At 44.2% G+C, this 21,655-nt stretch overlaps 2 protein-coding genes and 1 long non-coding RNA gene across 5 annotated transcripts; 2 read left to right on the top strand and 1 right to left on the bottom strand.

Annotated features, from left to right (window-relative positions):
- Window positions 1–1,033: 1,033 nt before the first annotated feature.
- LOC119353883 (uncharacterized hydrolase YugF-like) lies at window positions 1,034–6,958 on the top strand. Of its 2 annotated transcripts, none has more exons than XM_037620583.1 (11): window positions 1,034–1,283; window positions 1,387–1,484; window positions 1,643–1,740; window positions 1,846–1,895; window positions 2,244–2,339; window positions 2,536–2,625; window positions 2,906–2,995; window positions 3,520–3,615; window positions 6,037–6,102; window positions 6,213–6,373; window positions 6,467–6,958. In XM_037620583.1, the coding sequence occupies exons 1-11, from the start codon at window positions 1,071–1,073 to the stop codon at window positions 6,504–6,506; spliced, it is 1,098 nt and encodes a 365-aa protein (XP_037476480.1). In that variant the 5' UTR covers window positions 1,034–1,070; the 3' UTR covers window positions 6,507–6,958. The 2 variants fall into 2 exon arrangements, with proteins under 2 accessions (XP_037476480.1, XP_037476481.1); XM_037620584.1 differs by having other exon boundaries at window positions 1,071–1,283; window positions 6,213–6,378; window positions 6,471–6,958.
- Window positions 4,267–13,496, bottom strand: LOC119353884. Of its 2 annotated transcripts, XR_005170574.1 has the most exons (3): window positions 12,473–13,496; window positions 11,976–12,080; window positions 4,267–4,417 (listed from the first exon to the last, which is right to left on the bottom strand). It is a non-coding gene; the product is annotated as an uncharacterized LOC119353884 (long non-coding RNA). The 2 variants fall into 2 exon arrangements; XR_005170573.1 differs by lacking the exon at window positions 4,267–4,417 and having other exon boundaries at window positions 11,811–12,080.
- Window positions 8,090–20,615, top strand: LOC119353882 (putative anthocyanidin reductase). The gene is made up of 5 exons (XM_037620582.1): window positions 8,090–8,252; window positions 8,369–8,538; window positions 13,510–13,725; window positions 19,837–20,231; window positions 20,329–20,615. The coding sequence occupies exons 1-5, from the start codon at window positions 8,147–8,149 to the stop codon at window positions 20,459–20,461; spliced, it is 1,020 nt and encodes a 339-aa protein (XP_037476479.1). The 5' UTR covers window positions 8,090–8,146; the 3' UTR covers window positions 20,462–20,615.
- The last annotated feature ends 1,040 nt before the right edge of the window (window positions 20,616–21,655 follow it).

Genomic DNA, 21,655 nt, shown 5'->3' with positions numbered 1-21,655 from the left:
TACCTATGTGCTTAAATTTACCGTACATGACGAAGAGTCTTTGACCGCTGCGTCTATATATGTGAGGCGTCTGCCAACTCTAGCCGTCACACAAAATTGATCACATCTGCCTCCATGTCCTCTGTCGTTTCTTTTCTGCTGCTGCCGTTGGTGATCTCATCTCATTCACCGCGTACACGCTTGATGGAAGAGCAGGCCTTCGAAACCCCGCCTCTTCGGATCATGTACAGAAGAGAGGCAATTAGGTTTGCGAGAGCGTCCCCTACGCGACTGCTCGCCGTCGTTCGTCCACATCTGTTGCATCATCTATGCTTGCGTCGTTTTCATCGTTACCATGTCCACCGAAGCCGACAGTGCTGTCGCTGAGAAGCTTGAAACCAAGAAGAAGGTTGCTGGTGCCCCCGCTGCTACTACCGCCGCCACTGTGGCCTTTCCTTGGCCGATTGAAGGGTATAATTCGTTTATCCCGCTTCTATTGATTTCTATTTTAGCCATGCTAATGTTACATGTAGATACATCTGTTGTTAACGTAGTACTATGTGCTTTAGTGATCCAATATCAGCACGTGTTTATTTCTGTTAATGATTTATTCGTAAATTAATTTAATAAAAAAATTGCACTCCACAGACATGGACGTCGGTCGCCGTGGTCGCCGGCCGCCACGTGATGCGTGCATGTTTGTGCGCCACGCAGCGTGGCACTTTCCGCGCCCATAGCCTGGACGCGCGTCGCGACGGTGCTACAGGGTTCGTCGGCGCGTCACACCCGTGAAGGACCCAGCTCAGCTCAGGAATCGACGTGTCGGCACTTGGAGCTTGCCGAGAACGGTTAACGGCCCAAGGCTGATTGCTCCGCCGAAGCAAAGCTTGGACGCGATCGCCGGTGGACGGCCCATTGCGCGCCACCGTTTTTGTGCACGCCCACGACGCGCGTCGACGTAGCGGCAGCAGCACAGGCTGCCAGGCGGGGGCCACCATGAGGCCGCTGCCCACCGCCCCCTTGGCGCCCCATAACATCCGCTCAGCTCAACCCGGAGAACGAGCGCGCGGGGCAACCGGCTAACTCCACCAATGCCGCCGCTGCTCACCCTCTCCTCCTCGCCGGCGCTGCCGCCCCCGGCGCCGCGGAGGGCCCGGTTCAGGGTCGCGGCCTCCGCCGACGTCGGCGCCACCGCCCCCGCCGCCGGCAACGACTTCCCGTCGTTCCTGCCCAGGGCGGTCGAGCGCATCCGCGACGGCGCCGCCCTCCGCCTCGCCAAGCGAATCGAGCGCGTGCCCGTCCAGGCGAGCTAGCTTCTCCACAAACTGCCGTAATTTTGCTCTTATGTTAATAATCTGCCGCAGTAACACCCGTGCTGAATTTTTGCTGAACTGATCCCCACTCCAGACCGGCTTCTCCAAGAGCCCGATACCGAGCAGCTGCGTGAGGCCACTCAAGCAGCAGCAGAGCGCCGATCCGGTCGTGCTGCTCCACGGCTTCGACAGGTGCGTGCAATGCAACACCAAATTCTGTGGCGCTGCCCATCTTACCATTCGACCTGCAGTGTCTAATTCCGGTGTTAATGGGGGTGCTGCCACAAGAGTCGTCTTCTACTTTTACCATGCATTTAGCAGTATGGACACTCTAAAAGTATTGGATGCAGTTCTTGTTTAGAGTGGAGGTACACCTACCCTTTGCTGGAGGATGCTGGGCTGGAGACTTGGGCTGTGGACATTCTTGGATGGGGCTTCTCTAATTTAGGTATGCCCCTACTCCGCTCCATGCCATTGGAACTGGTTCAGTAATTGTGCTTGCCACTGCTGCAAATTGTGACCACTTCTAATATATTGATCGATTGGACCGTAGAAACAAGGCCACCGTGTGATATTGTGTCTAAGCGCGAGCATCTTTATCAGGTATACAAGTTAACTACCACTGCTGGTGTACATGTAGATAATTTCCATGTGATGAGTTCAGTTCCTACTTCCTAGCCAGCAGATTCCCTGTTTAATTCAGAATGGGTTTGATAAGTGACTGAAGTTTCAGCCTTGCTCAGAGCTGCACAAAAACTAGCTTCTATCCCAAAATAAGGACTGGGTTTCTGGATTATGTATTACTGCGCTTTTTTTAAGCAAGTTTTCAGTCTGCCTTTCTTTGTTTAAATATGTACAGTCTTCTAAGACCAGTTTTTATGATTTTGTAGTAAAACTGTTTTTATGATTACAGTGGTAATATCCTTACATCTTGACAACCTCTTTGTGTAGTTCTGGAGGTCCTACATCAAAAGGCCTATGGTACTGGTTGGGCCTAGCCTGGGTGCTGCTGTTGCCATTGATTTCGCAGTCAACTATCCGGAAGCGGTACCAGCATTTTAAGAAATACTGTGTCCTCTTCATTTCTTACCTAGCAGTCTCTAGCTCTAGCATGTAGGAGTAGTACCAAAAACTAAAGATATATATTTTTAATGCTGTCACTGATGCGAATTGTATGTACTTTTCTGTAACTGGACAAATCCGCAAGCTTTGTTACAAGAAGCCAACTTCATCTTCATCGCAGGTATCAAAATTAATCTTCATCGGTGCAAGTGTATATGCTGAGGGCACAAAAGATATGACCAGAATGCCTAAATTTGTTCCATATGCTGGGGTGAGTGTTTTTCTGAGCTGCATGCTTTGCTTCAATGTAGCTTTATTTCAGTGTCGAATCATTCTGTTTCTGTTGATATCTATTCCTGTTACTGTTTAGTTTTTGTGTCCTGAACTCCTGATGCCCATGCTTACTGTATGCATATTTATTTTACTTTATGATGATTATGCTTGTCCTAAAGAATGCTCATATTGTATTATTATCTTTTGTTTGTGTCAAACCGATCCAGTGGTAATTCATATGTTTTGGATGGAATACAGTGTAATTTTTTGCTCCCCAGGTTTTTGTACTAAAGAGTCTTCCTCTACGACTATTCGCTACACGCTTGGCATTTTATAAAATTCCAGATGGATTCTTTGATTGGGTGCAGGTAAGTATCTGTACATTCCTTACTGAATGGAACAACTATCATATTCTGGTTGTTGGTCTATCAGTTAACTCCACTTTATGAGGCGTACTCATACCTTTCTAGTATGTGGTTTCCTCTTAACATTCTTCAAGAAACTTTTTTTCTTGAACACACATGTAAATGCGTGTTGTTGTGTATTAGTAAGCTAAAAGACAAAAAATGCCAAAAAAATGCCCAATGTGCAAGTACTTAACAAGTTAACAGTCATGCTGCATTTGATGTGTCAAAAACATACAAACCTTTTTTTGCTTCATGCTGCAGTATTGTAATTGAACTGCAAAAACGTCTTATATTTAGTTACAGAGGTTACTTTGCATCCCAATCATATATTTCTTGCCAGTCGAATTCTGCTTAGGTATACCTGATATCCTGTTTTTAACAGTGTGCAGGTATCACCACGCGCAATTGGAACCATTTAGTTTCCTCTTTATTTTTGGGTTTCAAGTCATGTGTTTTTTCTTTTATTAATTTATTATTCGTTACAGATTGGCCGTCTACACTGCTTGCTTCCTTGGTGGGAAGATGCTACGGTTAATTTTATGATTACTGGAGGTTATAATGTCATAAACCAAATAAAGCAGGTTCTTTTCTATAAACATCCAAATTATGATTTTATCCCCTGTACACATATGCTAAATGTTGCTTATTCCTTATCCAATTCCGTGGTCTTCATATCATTCATGATGCTTTAGGCTCGTAGGACCTATCAGTCAGTAACCTTCTCGTTTTATTTAGATGAAGGAAGAGAACACTCTCCCTGTCTCTGCATCCAAATATGCACACAACAAACTTGTTACAAAATCATTAAAATATATGTGTCGGATGACCACTGTTGGAGGCTGTAGCCTTGTTTGCTGCAACAAAACTTCAGTGATGTGAAGATTACTGGTCATGCAAGACACCAAATAAATGCTGTCGATGCTGATTCAGAGTTTCCCTTTTTTTCTCAATTTTTTGAAACATTCTCTTTTTTCTCAGTATTGTTCCTTTACTTTCTGAAGTGTTTTGGTTCTTTTAATGTGCTTCCTTCAGCACTAGCAGAATCAGTTGCGTAAAACATAGCAATTTTTTGTAAACAACGGGCTCTTCTATTGATTTACATTAAAGAAACTGCCACAGTATAACTGTCTTACAGAACTTAACCATAGCAGAAATAAACACTAACATCTCCTGTTATTACAAAACATAGAGCATCAGCAAATCTGCAAATGGGTCTCTAGCAAAGCTGTAGAAACATCACTTTCACCCTATGATCCTTCTTGTCGCCGGCGCCCATCAATGCATTCGTGCATATGCCTGCGTGATCACCTTCTTGAGCAGTATCACTTTTAAATGTTTATTCGATCTTGTTCTTTCTGCAACATCGCCCAGGAGTCAATGTGGCTGCACAGGTTAAAGATGACAGCCAAAGATCATCAGGAAATTTATGTTTGTACATATTATTCGATCTTGTACTCCCTCTGATTTATATTACTTGTCTTAGATTTGTCTAGATACGAATGTGACATGTTTTAGTGTTAGATACATCCATATTTAGACAAATCTAAGACACGTAATATGGATCGGAGGGAGTATTTTATTATGTTTGTACATGTTATACATTAATGAAGGACGCCGATAAGTGCCACACGTGTGGGCGTTAGGGGGTCTGCCCACACATTTTGTGTGGTCTATAAGAGGAACAGCCCATACATCTACGTGTGGGCAAAACAAGTAATGCCCACACACCTCTTTTTTCCCCTCTTGATCCCTCTCACACGCGTGTGTGTGGGTGAAATAGATAACGCCCACAGGCCCCGTACGTCAGGCCTCGTACCTCGTGGTCCCGCACGCCCGCGTGATAGTCACCGCGCGTCCCGCAGTTGCCATGGTCCAGACCCTCGTCCATGTTCGTTTAACTGTAGTTGCCATGTCACTGAACTTCGGTTGCCATGTCGGACAACTACAGTTGCCATGGTTGCTCAACTGCAGTTGCCATGTATGGTCTGGTCTACTGCAATTACCATGATTTCAATACTTTAGGAGTTGCCACCCACTAACATTAGGCAGTTGCCGTGTAGCACCAAAAAAAGGCATGGCAAAAAAAAACATGTTCGGGTAAAAGAGAGAGTTGCCATGTGCTCACAAGCACGCTAGGGCAGTTGCCATGTAAAGAGAAAGAGCTGCCATCTGCTTACGTGCACGCTAGGGCAGTTGCCATGTACCATGCAAAAACACATGGCAACTCGGGTAAAAGAGAGTTGCCATCTGCTTACAAGCAAAGCTAGGGCAGTTGCCATGTACCCTGCAGAAACACATGGCAACTGCCAGCTTTGGGTGTGGGCGAGGAGACGGGCGTGTGGGCGAAGTGATAAACGCCCACACACCAGTCCCCTCTGCGTGCGTGAAAACTGGTGTGGGCGAATTGCTAAACGCCCACACACCAGTCCCCCGTGTGGTGAAAAAGGACGTGTGGGCGACCGGATGAATGCCCACACACCAGCTTAGTCCTACGTGGCACACAAAAACTGCTAGAACGCGCCAAGATTCGTGCAGAATTGGTTGGACGAGGATCCATGTGTGTGGGCGAGTTGCCAGACGCCCACACGTGTGAGCGTTAGTGTTTTCGTTAATGAAAATATACCGTAGAATAATTATTCTACAGTTTCAGGGTTAAGAAAAAGGATCATCAGGAAATTTATGTTTAAAATACACAGGTTTGCGTGTTTCCCTAATTGTCCAACACACTGCAGCTACCTCAGCGAGCACCAGTTTCTGCTGAGATAAGAGGAGAGATGAAATTCATCCCCCAACCATATCATCAATTGTATTAGCTTGAAGCTTTGTACATATAAACACCAATTCGTAATGATACATCATTCTCATCTGCTGATCAATTGTAGACTCTATACTTCTGTTATTAGCATTTGAATTGCTGGATATGACAATCTGGTGCGGAAGAAAAATGAAATGGATGTACAACCGAATGATAATTCTGACCAGTGTCCTGTTTTCGTGGACAGGTAAAGCAAAAATGCCTGGTCTTATGGGGAGAGGATGATGGAATTATTAGCAATAAGCAAGCATATGTAAGTTTGCCTGATGATGCCAAACTGCCATGCATGGTCTAATTTGCAAGATATATGCATGTCCCAGATACAAATGCACGCCACTCTAAACGTGTTGTGGCGCTCTGCAGCGGTTACAGCAGGAACTCCCCAGCGCGATTTTAAGGCAGGTAGGGCAGTGCGGCCACATTCCCCATGTTGAGAAGCCGAGGGAGGCGGCAAAGCATGTGCTCGACTTCCTCGGGGGCGATGGCGTGGACAAGGCGGACCAGGCTTCTTCCCTGTCATCAACATGAGGTCTGCCATTCTTCACCGAAAGCCCTGCTGCTCCATCGTCCTGCTGCCGGTGAGCCACGGACGTCTTACGTGCACTGTCCGATGTGCTGCAGGACCCGGTGAACAGAGGAGCAGATCCCTCAGGCTAGCGTGCACGAGGTAACATTGTACATGGCGCACTTGTGCTGTTTACGCTCGCCCCAGCGACATCCTGCCTGCGTTCTCGACCGGCTCGGAGCAACCGAGTTGATCAACGTACGTACAGGCCCCAAGATTAGAGGCAGAAAAAGGTTGCACTAGACTAGAGAACTTGGAACAGCTAGCAGAGGCACAAACGTGTCTCTGTCTCTACTCCTCCGTCAGCTCCACTTCTTTAGGTTGCTGGTTTAGATTAGCACTAGAAAACTGTACGTATCGGTTGTTACAGTACAGTCACGGTGGTCTCGATCGAGCATGCCCGTCTTGTTGTTGTATCGACACATATAGTATGTCTGTCTGCATATGTATGTTCGGGCTGGCGTGCCGCAGATGCAGCTGCGGCCGCCCACGTGCGAACTTGAGACATTTCTACTAATAACACTCTCCACTGGCTAACCGGTGACACCTGCTACGGCCTACGTTATTTCCACGCAAGAACAAAGAACATTTCCAAACCGGAGGTGGGCTGGACACCTGCTACGGGCTCCACGAATCGTCACTGCCCACGATCGCCCCACCCGGGAGAAGAACTCAGCACCGGTGCACCGCACACCTGTCTATATATTGGTCCAGCACGTCCGTGGATGCATCCGGACGGCCCCTCATATGTCGTGTCCGGTATTTACATATCTTAAATCCAGATAAATCCATATGCACGTCCATCATACATGTCAATTTCACATGTACTTTCTCCGTCCGGAAATACTTGTTATCAAAATGGATTCTATTTAATTTATCTAAAATGGAGAAAGTAAATGACAAATGTTGGTAGCAAAAATATGTATTTCTACATATAATTTATTTAAAGTTCACAACTCAACAATGAGCTCTTTGCTTTCCATTGTGAGCTCACATCGAAATCCCTTGTGAGTTTGAAGTAGTCATATCGTGCGTCTTCATGAGAGTCTGGCTTAATAGAAATGATAAACTACTCATATCAACAAAGAATATCTTCTCTTTCGGAAGCCTATTTGGGAAGAACTTCAAAGTTAAATGTGGTTGGTTTCAGTAACTCTAAGATGGTTGACCGACCGGAAAGTTGGTCCCGAATATACCCCGCCATCTGTCGGGCCGGCCCGGACTTTGGGCTGGGCCTACCAAAGCCCGATGCAAAAAACCCAGGCCCGAGCCCGGCCCATCACGCTAAAAGCCCGTCAGGCCTTGGGCCACGGGCCGGGCCTCTTCCTTAATGAAATCTAGCCTTGCTTGCATGAATTTCATCTGGTTTGTTTAAAAAAAATTAAAATGTATGCGGCTAGCATTGAATAGCGTCCTCGCGCATCCATGTTCGCAGACTGATCCTCTCTATTCACGAACGGCTGCGAAAGAAAATTTGCGGGGTGCGCTGAAGATGCCGTAGGTGTGACGAAGCAAATCGCTATCGGAGGTGGACTGGACACCTACTACGGGCTCCAACATTTCCTCGGAGACCAATGTCGTTGTCCGCGACCACTCAGAACCGATCACAGCAAGGCGGGGCATGTGGATAATACCACGAGGCTTAGGGTGCAGCACGGCACACGTACTATATATATATAGACACAGGATCACTGGGCGTCAGGGGATAGGAAAGAGAGTCCGGCCGGAGAAGATGAGCAGGGTGTGCGTCACCGGAGCGGCAGGGTACATCGCGTCCTGGCTCGTCAAGAAGCTGCTCGACAGAGGCTGCACCGTCCATGGGACCGTACGAGACCTCGGTACGTGCCCTCTCCCACGCCGTCACTGTAGAACGACGCCCCGGCCGCGTCACGCAAGCCCCGATGGCCCAGTCGAAGTTGTCTGTGCGTACTCCTGAGCACAATTGGCCTGGCAGGGGATGAGGAGAAGACGGGGCTGCTGAGGTCGCTCCCCGGCGCGGCGGAGCGGCTGGTGCTCTTCGAGGCGGACATCTACGACGCCGCCTCCTTTGAGCCGGCGATCCAGGGCTGCGAGTTCGTCTTCCTCGTCGCCACCCCGCTGCAGCACAACTCCGGCAGCTCCAAGGTAAACCAGTAATTAGTTGTCTCGGCCGGTTGTGTATTGGTTACGATGATAAGATGGGGTGCTGTTGTTTTACCAATCATGGAGATAGAATGAACGTCAAAAATAGAAAAAATACAATAAAATTTGTAGACAATCTAGCGACGAGAACAAGCACTGAAGCAAGCTGAAGACGAGCTGTCATCGTCCCTCTCTCTCCTCGGAGCTGAGAAAAACTTATTGCAGTAAACTGCTTATTTATCAAGTACTTGAATATTTTCTTTGGCGTCAATTGCTTTTACTCTTAGCCGTTGGATCACGGAATGGATGGCCAGATCTTCTTCTTTCTCCAATAGTCTGTATTCTTTTACCTTTTTTTGAGACAATCAGCAAAGCTTTATTGATCCGTCACACAGTTTACATGGACGAAATGAAGATCCCCAAGGTGGCCCAACCAAACATGGCGACCAAATCCCAGTTTAAGTGCATGCTTTGCTAGATTGTGAGCTTCGACGTTCGAGCTCCTAAACTCATGAACAAAATTACAAGTAGTAAAACTAGTAGAGTACTCTAGTATTTCATGTATAATAGCTCCATAACCAGCCCCGCTTCTTCTCTTCTGTATTCTTTTACCTCGTGCAGCCGTCGACGGACCCAGCCCTAACCGCCTGCCCATAGACGTACCTAGCAGATCCGCCGGCCCATCAGACTGGAGCATGTCCCCCCTCCATCCTGGCCCTGGCCCATTTATTATTTTATTATTTTTTAAGCTTCAAAAAATAAGTGGGTGAAGCAGTATCGAACACCCAACCTCTTGGTTTATCTCTACCTACAGTAACCAAATAGGACAGCGCACATGTTGTACCTGGATTCTTCTTTTATTCGTCTTGTTGTGCATCTTATCAGTCTTTTTTTCTTTTTTGCCTTTTTTTTCTTTGGTTTATTTTTCTTTATTTCTTCTTATTTTTCTATTTTCTATTTTCATTTTCTTAAATTCGCGAAGATATTTTAAATCCTTGAACTTATCTTTTAAATCTGTGATCTTTTTTCATATAAATGAATATTTTTCAATATCACAAACTTTTATCAATTTCAAGATTTTTGTTCAATTTTTTTAACTTTTTACAAATTATTTAACCTTTTCTCAAGTCGATGAATTTTTTTGAATTTGACAAACATTTATCAAATTCATGTACTTTGTTTTGTCAAAATTGTGAATTTTTTATTTTGCGATTTTTTTTCAAATCTGTGAACTTTTTGTCAAATTCTTAACCTTTTTTCAAACCGATGAACTTTTTTCAATTCCACAAACTTTTGTCACACCAGGAAGCTTGCATTGCGCATCTCAGCTGACACATGTAATCATATATAGGATAACCTTCCCTAAAAATAATACTTTAAGCCTTTTGAAAATTTGAAATTTCACACGAAGTGTATAGTACCTAATTCTTGGCATACATAATTTGAAATATCATTCTTCGTAAATCAATATTCCTTTCACGTACATTTCACCCAAACAATTTGAATACCTTATTTACTCAAGAAAACAATATGAATACTCTTTTTATCGCATCGGCCAAATTTAGAGTGCATGATTTCTAATATGCTATCAATTTAGGTATCTATAATATCTAAATAATTCATCCCCACTATCTTATTTCTCTTCACATGCAAGCTATCCACCTCACCACATGTGACCCACACATGCCACACCATCTTAGAAAAAAATCTTTTATTCCAGAAACAGGGAAAAAAGAATCAGAGATTCATCTGAAAGTCCTAAGAAAACAATAGCACCCCAAAGACTATGTGCGACGAAGGGTGTTCACATAGGGTGAGAAGGATCCTTTTGAAAGCACGTTGATTTTCGACATCCGTTGAATGGCTCTAATTTTTTTCCAGCAGCTTCTATGATAAATTCAAGGCATCGTGCCAAATTGTTTGGATTTTTAACAAGTTTTGCATTTTTTAGAGTTTTTTCGGTAAAAAAACTGATAAATGGGCGGACGTGTCACAACGTGCAAACGGTGTCGGAAGTTGTTCAAACCTGGCATGGATGTTTCATATATCCGTGTCAAGTTGTTGCAAGAAGTTGGGGTTATTCATCCATAGAAAAAAAACACCTATTGAGAGGAGTGGGCTAGACTAGGCCAAACGGGTGCATCAGTGAGCATGTAGTTTCTAATTAAGAATGCCTCTGTTATTTCCAATTTTTGGCATTATCAATCAACATGAACATTCTCCTATATCCTAACAACCTATTGAAATTAGTGAACAATTATGGAATTTCATATTGTGTATGAAAAATTTATAAACCTGAACACTTTTTCTAAAATTGTGGACAAATTCCTAACAATTGATATTATCCACAAATTGCAAACATTTCTTAAATTTGTGAACAAAAATGTAAACGTGAATAGTGTTTTTAATTTCAGAATATTTTTAAAAATTGTGAACAATGTTTGAAAATATGAACATTTTTGGCATTACAAAAATATTTCAATTTTTAGATAGGTTTCAAAAAGGAGAAAAACAAATTAAGGAAAAAAGAAAAACTAAAAACAGGAAAGAAAAAAACTTATGTTTTAGCCCAACTAGGCAATGCATCTTTCCTGTCGCGTGCCTGTTGGGCCTGCCCAGGCATTCATGGATTTGACAAAAATCATGAATTTTAAAAACAGATGCTCACAAATTTGAAAAAGAAAATCCCGGGCATTGGAAAAAGTTCATAAAGTTGAAAATAGTTCTTGGATGTGTAAAAACGTTCACAGATTTGAAAACGAAGTTCACGATATTAAAATAATATTTCCGGATTTGAAAAGTTCATGGATTTAAGAAAAGGTTCACGATTTAGAAACAGTTCATGATTTTTAAAGAGAATTAAGATCAAAATAAAATTGAAAATGGGACAAACAAAACTCCCCAAAAAAGAAAACCACAATTTTTCTTAAAATCATATTTCGAAAGATGTTCAGAAATTGTTTGTGTTTCAAAATTTTGTTCACTTTCAAAGTAAAATTGCTCAAATTTCGTTCACAAATTCCAAAACTATTCGGCATTTTAAATTTGTTCGCATTTTTTTAATAAAAGTTTCAGATTTTTTCATAAAATATTTCATAAATATGTACGCTACTGTGTTTTCTTATATATTTCCCGCTAGAATATAACACAATGAGTAGTTGGTTGAAGTGGCTATCCAACTGGTAAAAAAACATTAAGAAAAGACCATCCTGCCCTTTGATTATAAAGGGGTATGGGATAATCTGAGCCCTTGATGTGTTTAGGGAGGTTGTACCGAAGCGGAAGTGTAAGTTTATTACTCAATACCATCAGCTATTGTAAAAAAACATTAAGAAAAGACCATCGCACCCTTTGTTATGATAGGGTATGAAATAATCGAAGCCTTTGATGTGTTTAAGGGGGTCATACCGAAGCGGAAATGTAAGTTTATTACTCATTACCGTCAGCTATTGTCGGCTCCCACTCATACAAGTCTTTGTATTGCCGTGGCCGACGCTCATTGATGGCGCTTCTCATGATGTCCCTGCCTTCGTCCTCGCGCTACGCTAGAGAAAAAGAAAAGTGACTGAGAGAAGACTTTGTTTTATGTACTTGAATGATTAGCGAAAAAATTAAAAAATTGTCACATCGGCCGGTGGACATATGTTCAACCTAGTGGAATCATCCACATACGGTACAGCTCCACGCGATCACGCGATCACGCTCATGGGACACCTGTCCTTTTTGCATGGCACTACTTCCTTTCAATTCTCTGTGTACTATGAGTTAGGGCGTGTTAGGAATCTATCTAGCTTCTTAAAACTTCACAAATCCAACTTCTAGAGTTAGCTTCTCATTTCACTTGGCAATTCCGACGCGTTCTGCACGCTTGACAGCTTCTCCCAGCACTTGTACAGTACCATCACCAGCCATAGGGAAGATGCAAAGGCGAGCTCACCTTGGGTTGGGGCGAGGGCGAGGAGGCTGGCTCAAAGGATGACATGGTGAGCACCGGCATCAATGGCGTCAAGGTGGGCGTCTCCTGCCGGTGGGGTTGCTGCTCCTGGCTGGCGGCGCTGGAAAGTGCTCGTTCGGGACGGGATCCGGCAAGAACGGGGCTGGAATGGTTGGATCTACTGGCGGAGAGGCTCGCCGGCCGGCGAAGGGGTGGAATCGGGCGTGGCGGCGGCAACCGGCGGCGCTGGGTAGGTCACGAGCAGAAGAGATGTCGAGGGAGAGAGGGGAACAGGCGTCGGAGCTGAGCCGTGCGAATTGTTTTTTCGACTTGGTGGTGGCATCTCCTTGTAATTATGTCGAACTCCTCACTTCTCGTTTTCCTGGAGCTGTGATTTTGGTGCTTCGTGTTTTTACATTGGACTCCGGCTGTGCTTCTCGAAGCTAGCTTCTTCGAGATTTTTCGTTCGGCTTAGCTTCGCTCTAGCTTTTTGTGAAGCGTGGAGCGGGAGGACATGCAAACACGCCCTTAATGACCCTGTGACTTGAGAGGACACATGCTTTCGTCGCCGCTGGCCGCAAAACGACGTCGTCGATAGCTCTACTCCCTTGGCAATTGGCAAGCATTCGCTAGCACTACCCGCCCGTCGGTTTCTATAGCAAGAGATTTTTGCACGCCGAAGCAATTGTAGTCCGTTTTTCTTTTTCTTGCAAGCACGTACTACTACTTAGTTTCTTGACTTATTTGAATCTACTCCCTTCTGTTCTTTTTACTCAAGTTTGTATCAAGTCAAACTTTTTAAGTTTGACCAAATTTATTTCCAATACATATAATATGAAACTATATTCCATGACGAATCTAATAATATTTATTTTGTATTATGAATGGTAGTTTTTTATATATTTTTTAAATTAGAAATATTTTCACTTCAGACAAAACATATATGCTGACTAAAAAGGAACAGGATGGAATACATGGCTGTTGTTTGAGGGCCACACATTGGCTTCACTTTTTATTTTCCCCTTGATTTGATTTCGCAGTACAAGGACACCACGGAAGCGGTCGTGGACGCGACGCGCACCATCCTGCAACAGTGCGAGCGGTCCAAGACAGTGAGACGTGTCATCCATACAGGTTCCGTTGTTACGGCCTCGCCGCTCCGTGAGAACGGCGACGGGTACAAGGAGTCCGTGAACGAATCCTGCTGGACCCCGCTAGGCCTGTCCTACAGCCACAGCAACGATGGCTTCTTGGATGTGAGTGTTTCTAATTCCTGGCCGCCTAGACCCCGCCAAGTAAATTCATGGATATTAGCGCGTAAAGCATGCATTTTCTTTATAAAAGCCATTTTTATATTAAACTAAAATGTACTCCCGCCGTTTCTAGATATTTCTAAATATATGATGTTTTGGTAGTTACGTCCAGCTTATAGATTAAGATGCACATAGTCAAACACCAACCGTTTACAAAATAAATAAATAAATAAAGTCAACATGTTAAAGTCATATGAGACCGGCCTATGACTATGTTGAAGAAGGTAATGGACCAATTCGAAGATTATGATGCCTCCCTTATTCGGTAAAAACCTCTATATTCATCCGCTCCAAGCATATGCACTGGCTGGCTTAAACAATGATTGATACTTGGTCCAGTGTACTACATGCATGATAGGACTACTACATATAAAGTTCTACTACATATACCGATTATCATATTGGTGACGTCCGTAAGTGCCATCAAATTTTGTAGCCACAATCCTCCTGTGGGCATGCATGTGAGAAAACATCCATCGTTTTTCCATAGAGTAAAAGATTTGATACGTACATTAAATAAAAGAGTTTCATAAAAGTGTATCCGAGTCCTAAAGCAAAAATCTGAACCTGTTCTCTCGGCATAATATTATCCAAGTGCTTGGCACTCGCCAGGACCCAATTCCTAGACTCAATGTGAATGCATGAAAAGACGACCGGTGGCAATGACAATTCATTGTTATTCGCTCTCTCATTGCGCTCCTTCCAAAGTTTCCAAGATATGTTGCATATATGAACAATTTTTCATTGAGTTTAATCCAAAAAAACAATAGGTAAAATATGATAATCATAATAGAAATGATAATTGGTTCAAGCAACAAAGTACTGAAACTAGTCATGCAAACAGGTAAATATAAGAGAAAAGCATCATATGCATATCGATTGCTGATACTAGTAGTCCAAACACAATCCTAACAAGCGGGACAAGAACAGATATGGTGCGGTGGAAGATGAGGCGTTCACGTTGGTAGCCATGTTGCCGAAGAGATCGTTGGGGTCGCGGAACTAGTTGTCATTGGAGAAGTGGCTGTGAACAACCATAGTGGAGAAGAATCCAACATTCATCCGAGAGCTATCACAAAAAACAAGATCGTCCCTCTCTGGTACATAATCACAAGAGGCAGGGTTTCACGGGCTTGTTGTTTCACTTTGCGGTGCACCTCAAGAAGCAAGATTGGAAAGTGATAGGTAGCCCAAGGATATGGAAACAGGAGGCAGACGCATGTGGTTCTCTCTACGGAAGAGCAGCGACCGATGAAGGGAAACAGTCCAATAAGCTTTGTTTTCCACTAGTGCAAAATTGTTTTGGCTACTTTTCAGTGTGAAAAAAGAAGACACCACGCACACATGGCATAGGTTCTATCTCGGCTCGGCTCGACAATGAAATACAACGTGTGTGCGAGGTGGATGATTAAGGAGGAGCACATGTATGGGTCGTCTTCTCAATCTCTTAATGTTGTGTGAGGCAACCAACGTTATATGTTGGTCCAACACTCTCTCCTCAACTGGGACGAGATTAAACTTTGCACACTAGTTTGACATGCATGAACGGGTCATACGAGCCTCTAGATTTCCTAGTAATAATTGAAAATAGTAAAATGGGCTAAAGTGCAATAATTCCAACATCAAACACCACATGAGAACACCAATATTTAACAGTATCATAGGAATTTCTGCGACAGTAAGTATAGGGGTATTGTCAGGGGAGCTATGAGCGTATAGAAGGAACAGGTGGATTCACACACAATATTTTTTTTAAATGGGGAAGAATTTCACTCCTATGCATCACCTGTCAATTCTAGGAATTGAACTCGGGTCGTTAGGCTGCACAACCGCATGCCCAACCACTAAGCCAAGGCTCTCTTTGCTACATAAATACTCAGTTGATATTTGACCTAGCCCCCGCGTCGCTCCTCCCACGGGCGACACGGGCGGCGCCGCCACCCCTTACCGCTAGCCCTCCTCCTCCTCCTCCCCTTCCCCGCCGCCACCGGCCAGAGCCGCCGGGGCAAAGCCCCCCACGGTGGCTGGCGGTGGGGGCCTTCTCCCCTCCTCGCGTTCGTGGCCTGCGGGAGCGGCCAGGCCGAGCGGAGGCGCCGGGGCGCGTGGATCCTGGCGGCGTGGCGGCGACGATCTTGACGGCGTCGGGCCCATGGCGCGGCTGCAGATGGATCGACGTCGAGCTGTGTGGCGGCTGCGTGCGGGTCTCCTCGTGGTGGCAGCCTTCGCCGGCGGCAGGGCGGCTCGTGCGCGACATCCGGCGAGGGGTGGGGACGCGGCCACGGTGGCTTCTCATGCGAGTACGCGGGAGAAGAGGCTGCGGCGTGTGTCCACGGGGAGGATGGCTATCCTCGCCCAGATTCGTCGGCGGCATGGCGGCGGAGGTCGCAGTGGCCGGTCGGCGGTGGCGGAACTTGGCCGGTGGCAGCGGCGAGGTTCTGTCTGGATCCCGGGGCGGCGGCCCTAGAGGGTGGCGGCTGGTGAAGCTAGGGCTTCCCGCGGCAGCATGGCGTGGTGCAGTCCCTGTCCAAGGCGGATCTGTGACGACGATTTTCTTTGGATTGGTTCGGATCAGAGACGGTGACGAGCGCGCGGGATCCTTCTCGACGGCTCTCGCGGCTTGGCGAGGCGGGGTGGGAGCCCTCCTCCTAGGCTTCAGTGGTGGCACACCCAGGCAGTGGCCGGTGCGCCAGGGATCCCATGGTGGCACTGTTGCTGCGGTTGGTCGCCAGATCTAGGCGGCTGGATCTGGGGCTTTGAAGGCGGTCGAGACAGTGCATATGTTGTTGGGTGGATTTCTTGGGACGGATCCGGGTGAAAACCTGGTCTTCGGTTGATGGCCGGAGCCGGTGATGACGATGCCCTTATCATCGTTTCCTTCATGAAGGCAACATTGAGGTGAAGCTCCCAACTTCACTCAATACCTCCAGGGGAAACCCTAGGTCAGCTGATCGGATGTTGGCAGCATTCATGTGTCGTAACCTCCTTTGGGGCGGCATTCTTGGAGGTGCACTCGGCTTCGCAGGACCAGCGGACGGCTTCTTTGGTGGAGGATGGACTCGCGCAGGAGGACGGCGCTGTCTGACGTCGTGGTGGCGTCGATGGCAGAGAGACTTAGCACGGTAGATGCAACAGTACAACTCTGAAGATGGACTCGTGGCAGGTGGCTGCGGCAGCCTCATACCCGGCAGGCGTCCTGGTAGGTGCCCCATACCAGGCAGGCGTCATGATTGGGACCTCAGGTCTTAGATGTTTAGGTTTGGCTGCGATGTTTGTTTGGTATTAGGCCCAGGCTATCAGCGCCCCTTCATCAATTGGATAGGTGTAGCGACAGTTGTTGCTTATATGGTGGCTTAATCTTGCTATTGTATGACTTTGTCACTGCTCTTGCGTATGAGTTACGTGAACCCCTACCCCACGTTGCTTTTTGTTTCTTTGTTTTTTTTCTTCTGGTTTTTGTTAGGGTTTTCCCATAATTTCTTTCGGTTAATTTCCTTTTCTTTTCCCTTTTAGACCATTTCGCACTCGCAAGGCGCGAGCTATAGATGCACCCAATGGTCTGACTTGCATTTTTTGCGACTCCTATCTTGTTCATGCGATCCTGGTTGGTTATTAAGATGGAAGCAGTCGACACCTCGTTACATGAGGATGTGAGTAATGGACAATCACATGTGGACCCTACGGCCAGGCAAACAACAAAATCTGAAACAAAACAATTTGTGATATTTATCTTTTCTCCTACTCATCTCTCCTATGTATACATTAAAAAAACACATACGGTTCTACGTCTCCTTCTTTCGTCCAACCTTACTTACACTCCCCTTCTTTCTATCTCGTTTGATTTTTTCCTCTCCCATATCTATTTTTTCTACCGGTTTTTCTGAGAACTCCTTCAACTGCTCGACCTCTCATTGACTTACGAAATAAAACTATATTTTTCTTTGATAAGTCAATAAATACTTATCAAATAATTTTTTAGCAATAAAATTATCTTTTTTACATAATCACATTAATATAAGCAGGTAAATTACCAGTAACCTACTAGAATATTTAAACACTCATTGTAACACGCGAGCAATTATCTAGTCTATATCTAAATATTTTAGAGCACATGCAGCTATTTCACCTCATCACCTCAATAAGCTTTAAAAATTAATTGCATGCATGTGTGTGTGTGTGTGTGTCCTTCATACCAAGTTTTCTTCTCTCATGCTTTTGCAATTTTTTTCTCAAACTCCCTAACGGTAACTGAGAGCACATATGATGTGGTCAAACATATGCAATATATTATTAATTCAAATATTCATTTTCATACAATCAAATCTCATGGAAATATATTGCAAATCAATTCATGTGGCAACACGCAGTTTATCGTCTAGCTTACCTTATATTCTAATTCTACGACAACATGATTGTTTGCCATATTTTGCATGACATAGATGAATTTGGGGAATATCTACTTCTAAATCATCACAATATTCTTATTTTTAGGTCCACAATGTGAAACTTTGGAGAAACCGTATCCAACAAAATGCTCCATACATGCACATTTTAATAGTTTTGTGCAACTAGATCGATATAGAGAAAGCTACTTACAAAATACAAAATAATGTAAAGTTAACTCTTTATTTTGCCTTCTTTAAAGACAAGAGAAGTCTCCCTCATATGTATTGATTGATGCACGCAAGCATTTTTATTGCAAAATTTCCAATCCTTACAAAAGAAACAAGAATGCAACGCCATTATGACTACGATTAAAAGCAAACATATTACATTTTACAAATAATGTGCCATGTATCTTAGCTACCATTTGAATTGTTTGAATGAAGCCCGAGCTGCGTCTCAACGCGTATGCACCCAAAGTCCACAACATCCCTCACATCCACATGTTCCAGTGAGAACCATGTATAGACCCAATGGGTAGCCACGGGAACAACCTTCAAGAAATTGAAAATGTTTTCTTTGTTAAACACAATATTATTATGGCAATTCAAAAAGCCCAACATAAAGTGCATGAAACCCCCACCCAGATTTGAGCGTTAATCATTTGTGCTTGTTCAGTACCAACCCCTTAACCAATTATTAAATACCACACAAACAACGTCATCCACACCCATTGCGCAAGGACAACCCCTTTTATTGTCGTGCCAGTTGTGTTCAGCTAAGACATCTTTTGTTATAACTAAATACTGAATAAATATCTTAGTCTTGAGGGTTATCATATGTTTACATGATTTTTGCATTTAGAAAACATGGTTATCGTTCATAATGTCGGTACACATTGATCCTTTTTATGGTGAAGGGTACACATTGATTTGATTGTACAATACGCCTAACTATGGGGGTTTCCATTAGGAAACATCCGACTCCTGAGATAAATTGATTGAAATCAAGAGTTGCACCAACTAAAGTTATGATATTCATTTATTCTCAGTCGAAACCTATCGAAAACAAACATTCAACAATATAGTTCAAAACATGAGCCATAGTGACATGTTTTCCTTGGTAGTGTTGTACAAGGTAGGGTACCTCTCATTCAATCCTATCCCCTAGCCATGTGTCCTCCCAAAACCTAGTTTTGGCCCATTAGCACATTGATGTCAAATTTGTCATTTTTGTATCTCGAGCAATGTTTTGAATTTTGACGTGAATTTTTGTGACAACTTACAGTGATGTTGCATCAATGCACTAAATTTTTTCTAGATTTTTTTAAATATTTTTTAATGTGCAACGGGGTTCGGTGCACCGGTAGCACCAATTGCGTCGGTGCACCAGATACGTTCCCACCACTCACCACTCCCAACCATGAACGCAATGGACAAGAAATAATATCTTCTCTAATATTAGGTCTTTATAGAAAGGAGAGTCTGATGGTCTTCCCGTAACCCAAGGAAGCGCGTGCGAGTGGAGATACTTACTGCATAGCAAGTGTTGTCACACCCTATCATCATATTTCTTTTAGCAACCCAAAATAACATCTACTTATATTTATTTTAACCCCAAGATCTTACATGCCCAATCCTCCGTGGTCTCCATGTTGACTTGTTTTATCAACAGGCTTATGTCTCCTCCAAGACCGTATCTGAGGAGGAGTTACTCAAGTACAATGACGACTTCTCCAAAGCCAGAGCATTCGACGTTGTTGTCCTGTTATGCGGCCTCGTAGGAGGAGACATTCTACTGCCGCACATCAGTGGAAGCATCCATGTCATGTTGTCACCACTCACTGGCGTCAAGCTCCACCACAAGTCCCTCAAGTCCCTACAGACCCTTCTTGGCTCTATACCACTAGTGCACATTGACGACATCTGTGAGGCGCATATCTTTTGCATGGAGAGGTCGCTTGATGTTGCTGGTGGCCGATACCTTTGCACCACCGCACACACCAACATGCAGGACGTTTTGGAGCACTACGCTGGCAAACACCCTGAACTCGAGATAGTGGACAAAGAGTACGTTTTTGAACAAAATATCTAGTTTCATTACTCCTGCGTGGTACTTTGCGATTAATATTGTGTTTTTTGTGGGTGTGTGTGTGTGAACTATTAGGGTGGTGGGAGAGGGAGTGAGGGTGCATGTTAACACAAACAAGCTCGTGGAACTGGGGTTTAAGTATAAGTATGGAGCAAAGGAGGTGCTTGATGGCAGCGTGGATTGCGGTGAGAGGTTGGGGGTGCTATGATGTGCATGCACATAACATTGATCAACATTTTACAGTCCAATTATACGTGTATACATTATTTGTTTGAATTCTTGTGTATTTTTCTTCAAACATGTTGAGGTTACTATTCCTCTTTATTATTAATTTTGGGTTATGTCATGAGTTTTTCATGTTAGAGCCCAAAGTGGTGTGCATGTTAGAGCCCAAAGCGGTGTGATATCTTCTCCTGAACCTGAAATTTTATTTTCAATGAGTCACCTTTTCTATCTGTTGTGGAATTCAATCCATCAAGTGGTTAATTCCTCATAAAGGTAACGAGATTGAACTACGTACGAAGATACCGACGATCGAATCTCAGGCAAGTAACATACTGATAGACAAAGGGAACTACGTATGTTGTCATAAAGGTTCGACCGATAAAGATCTTCGTAGAATATGTAGGAACCAATATGGGCATCTAGGTCCCGCTATTGGTTATTGACCGGAGAAGCGTCTCGGTCATGTCTACATCATTCTCGAACCCCTAGGATCTGCACGCTTAGCGTTCATTGACGATGTAGTATTATATGAGTTATGTATGTTGTGTTGGAAATATGCCCTAGAGGCAATAATAAAATGGTTATTATTATATTTCCTTGTTCATGATAATTGTTTATTGTTCATGCTATAATTGTGTTATCTGGAAATCGTAATACATGTGTGAATACATAGACCACAACATGTCCCTCGTAAGCCTCTAGTTGACTAGCTCGTTGGTCAATAGATGGTTACGGTTTCTTGACCATGGACATTGGATGTCATTGATAACGGGATCACATCATTAGGAGAATGATGTGATGGACAAGACCCAATCCTAAGCATAGCACAAGATCGTGTAGTTCGTCTGCTAGAGCTTTTCTAAGTGTCAAGTATCATTTCCTTAGACCATGAGATTGTGCAACTCCCGGATACCGTAGGAGTGCTTTGGGTGTACCAAACGTCACAACGTAACTGGGTGGCTATAAAGGTACACTACAGGTATCTCTAAAAGTGTCTGTTGGGTTGGCATGAATCGAGACGGGGATTTGTCACTCCGTATGACGGAGAGGTATCTCTGGGCCCACTCGGTAATGCATCATCATAATGAGCTCAGTGTGACTAAGTAGTTGGTCACGGGATCATGCATTACGGAATGAGTAAAGTGACTTGCCAGTAACGAGATTGGACGAGGTATTG

Source organism: Triticum dicoccoides, chromosome 2A (assembly GCF_002162155.2).
Source record: "Triticum dicoccoides isolate Atlit2015 ecotype Zavitan chromosome 2A, WEW_v2.0, whole genome shotgun sequence".
NCBI classification, from domain to species: Eukaryota; Viridiplantae; Streptophyta; class Magnoliopsida; order Poales; family Poaceae; genus Triticum; species Triticum dicoccoides.
The sequence above is the reverse complement of the archived record's forward strand: the minus strand, read 5'-3'. Positions and strand labels throughout refer to the sequence as shown.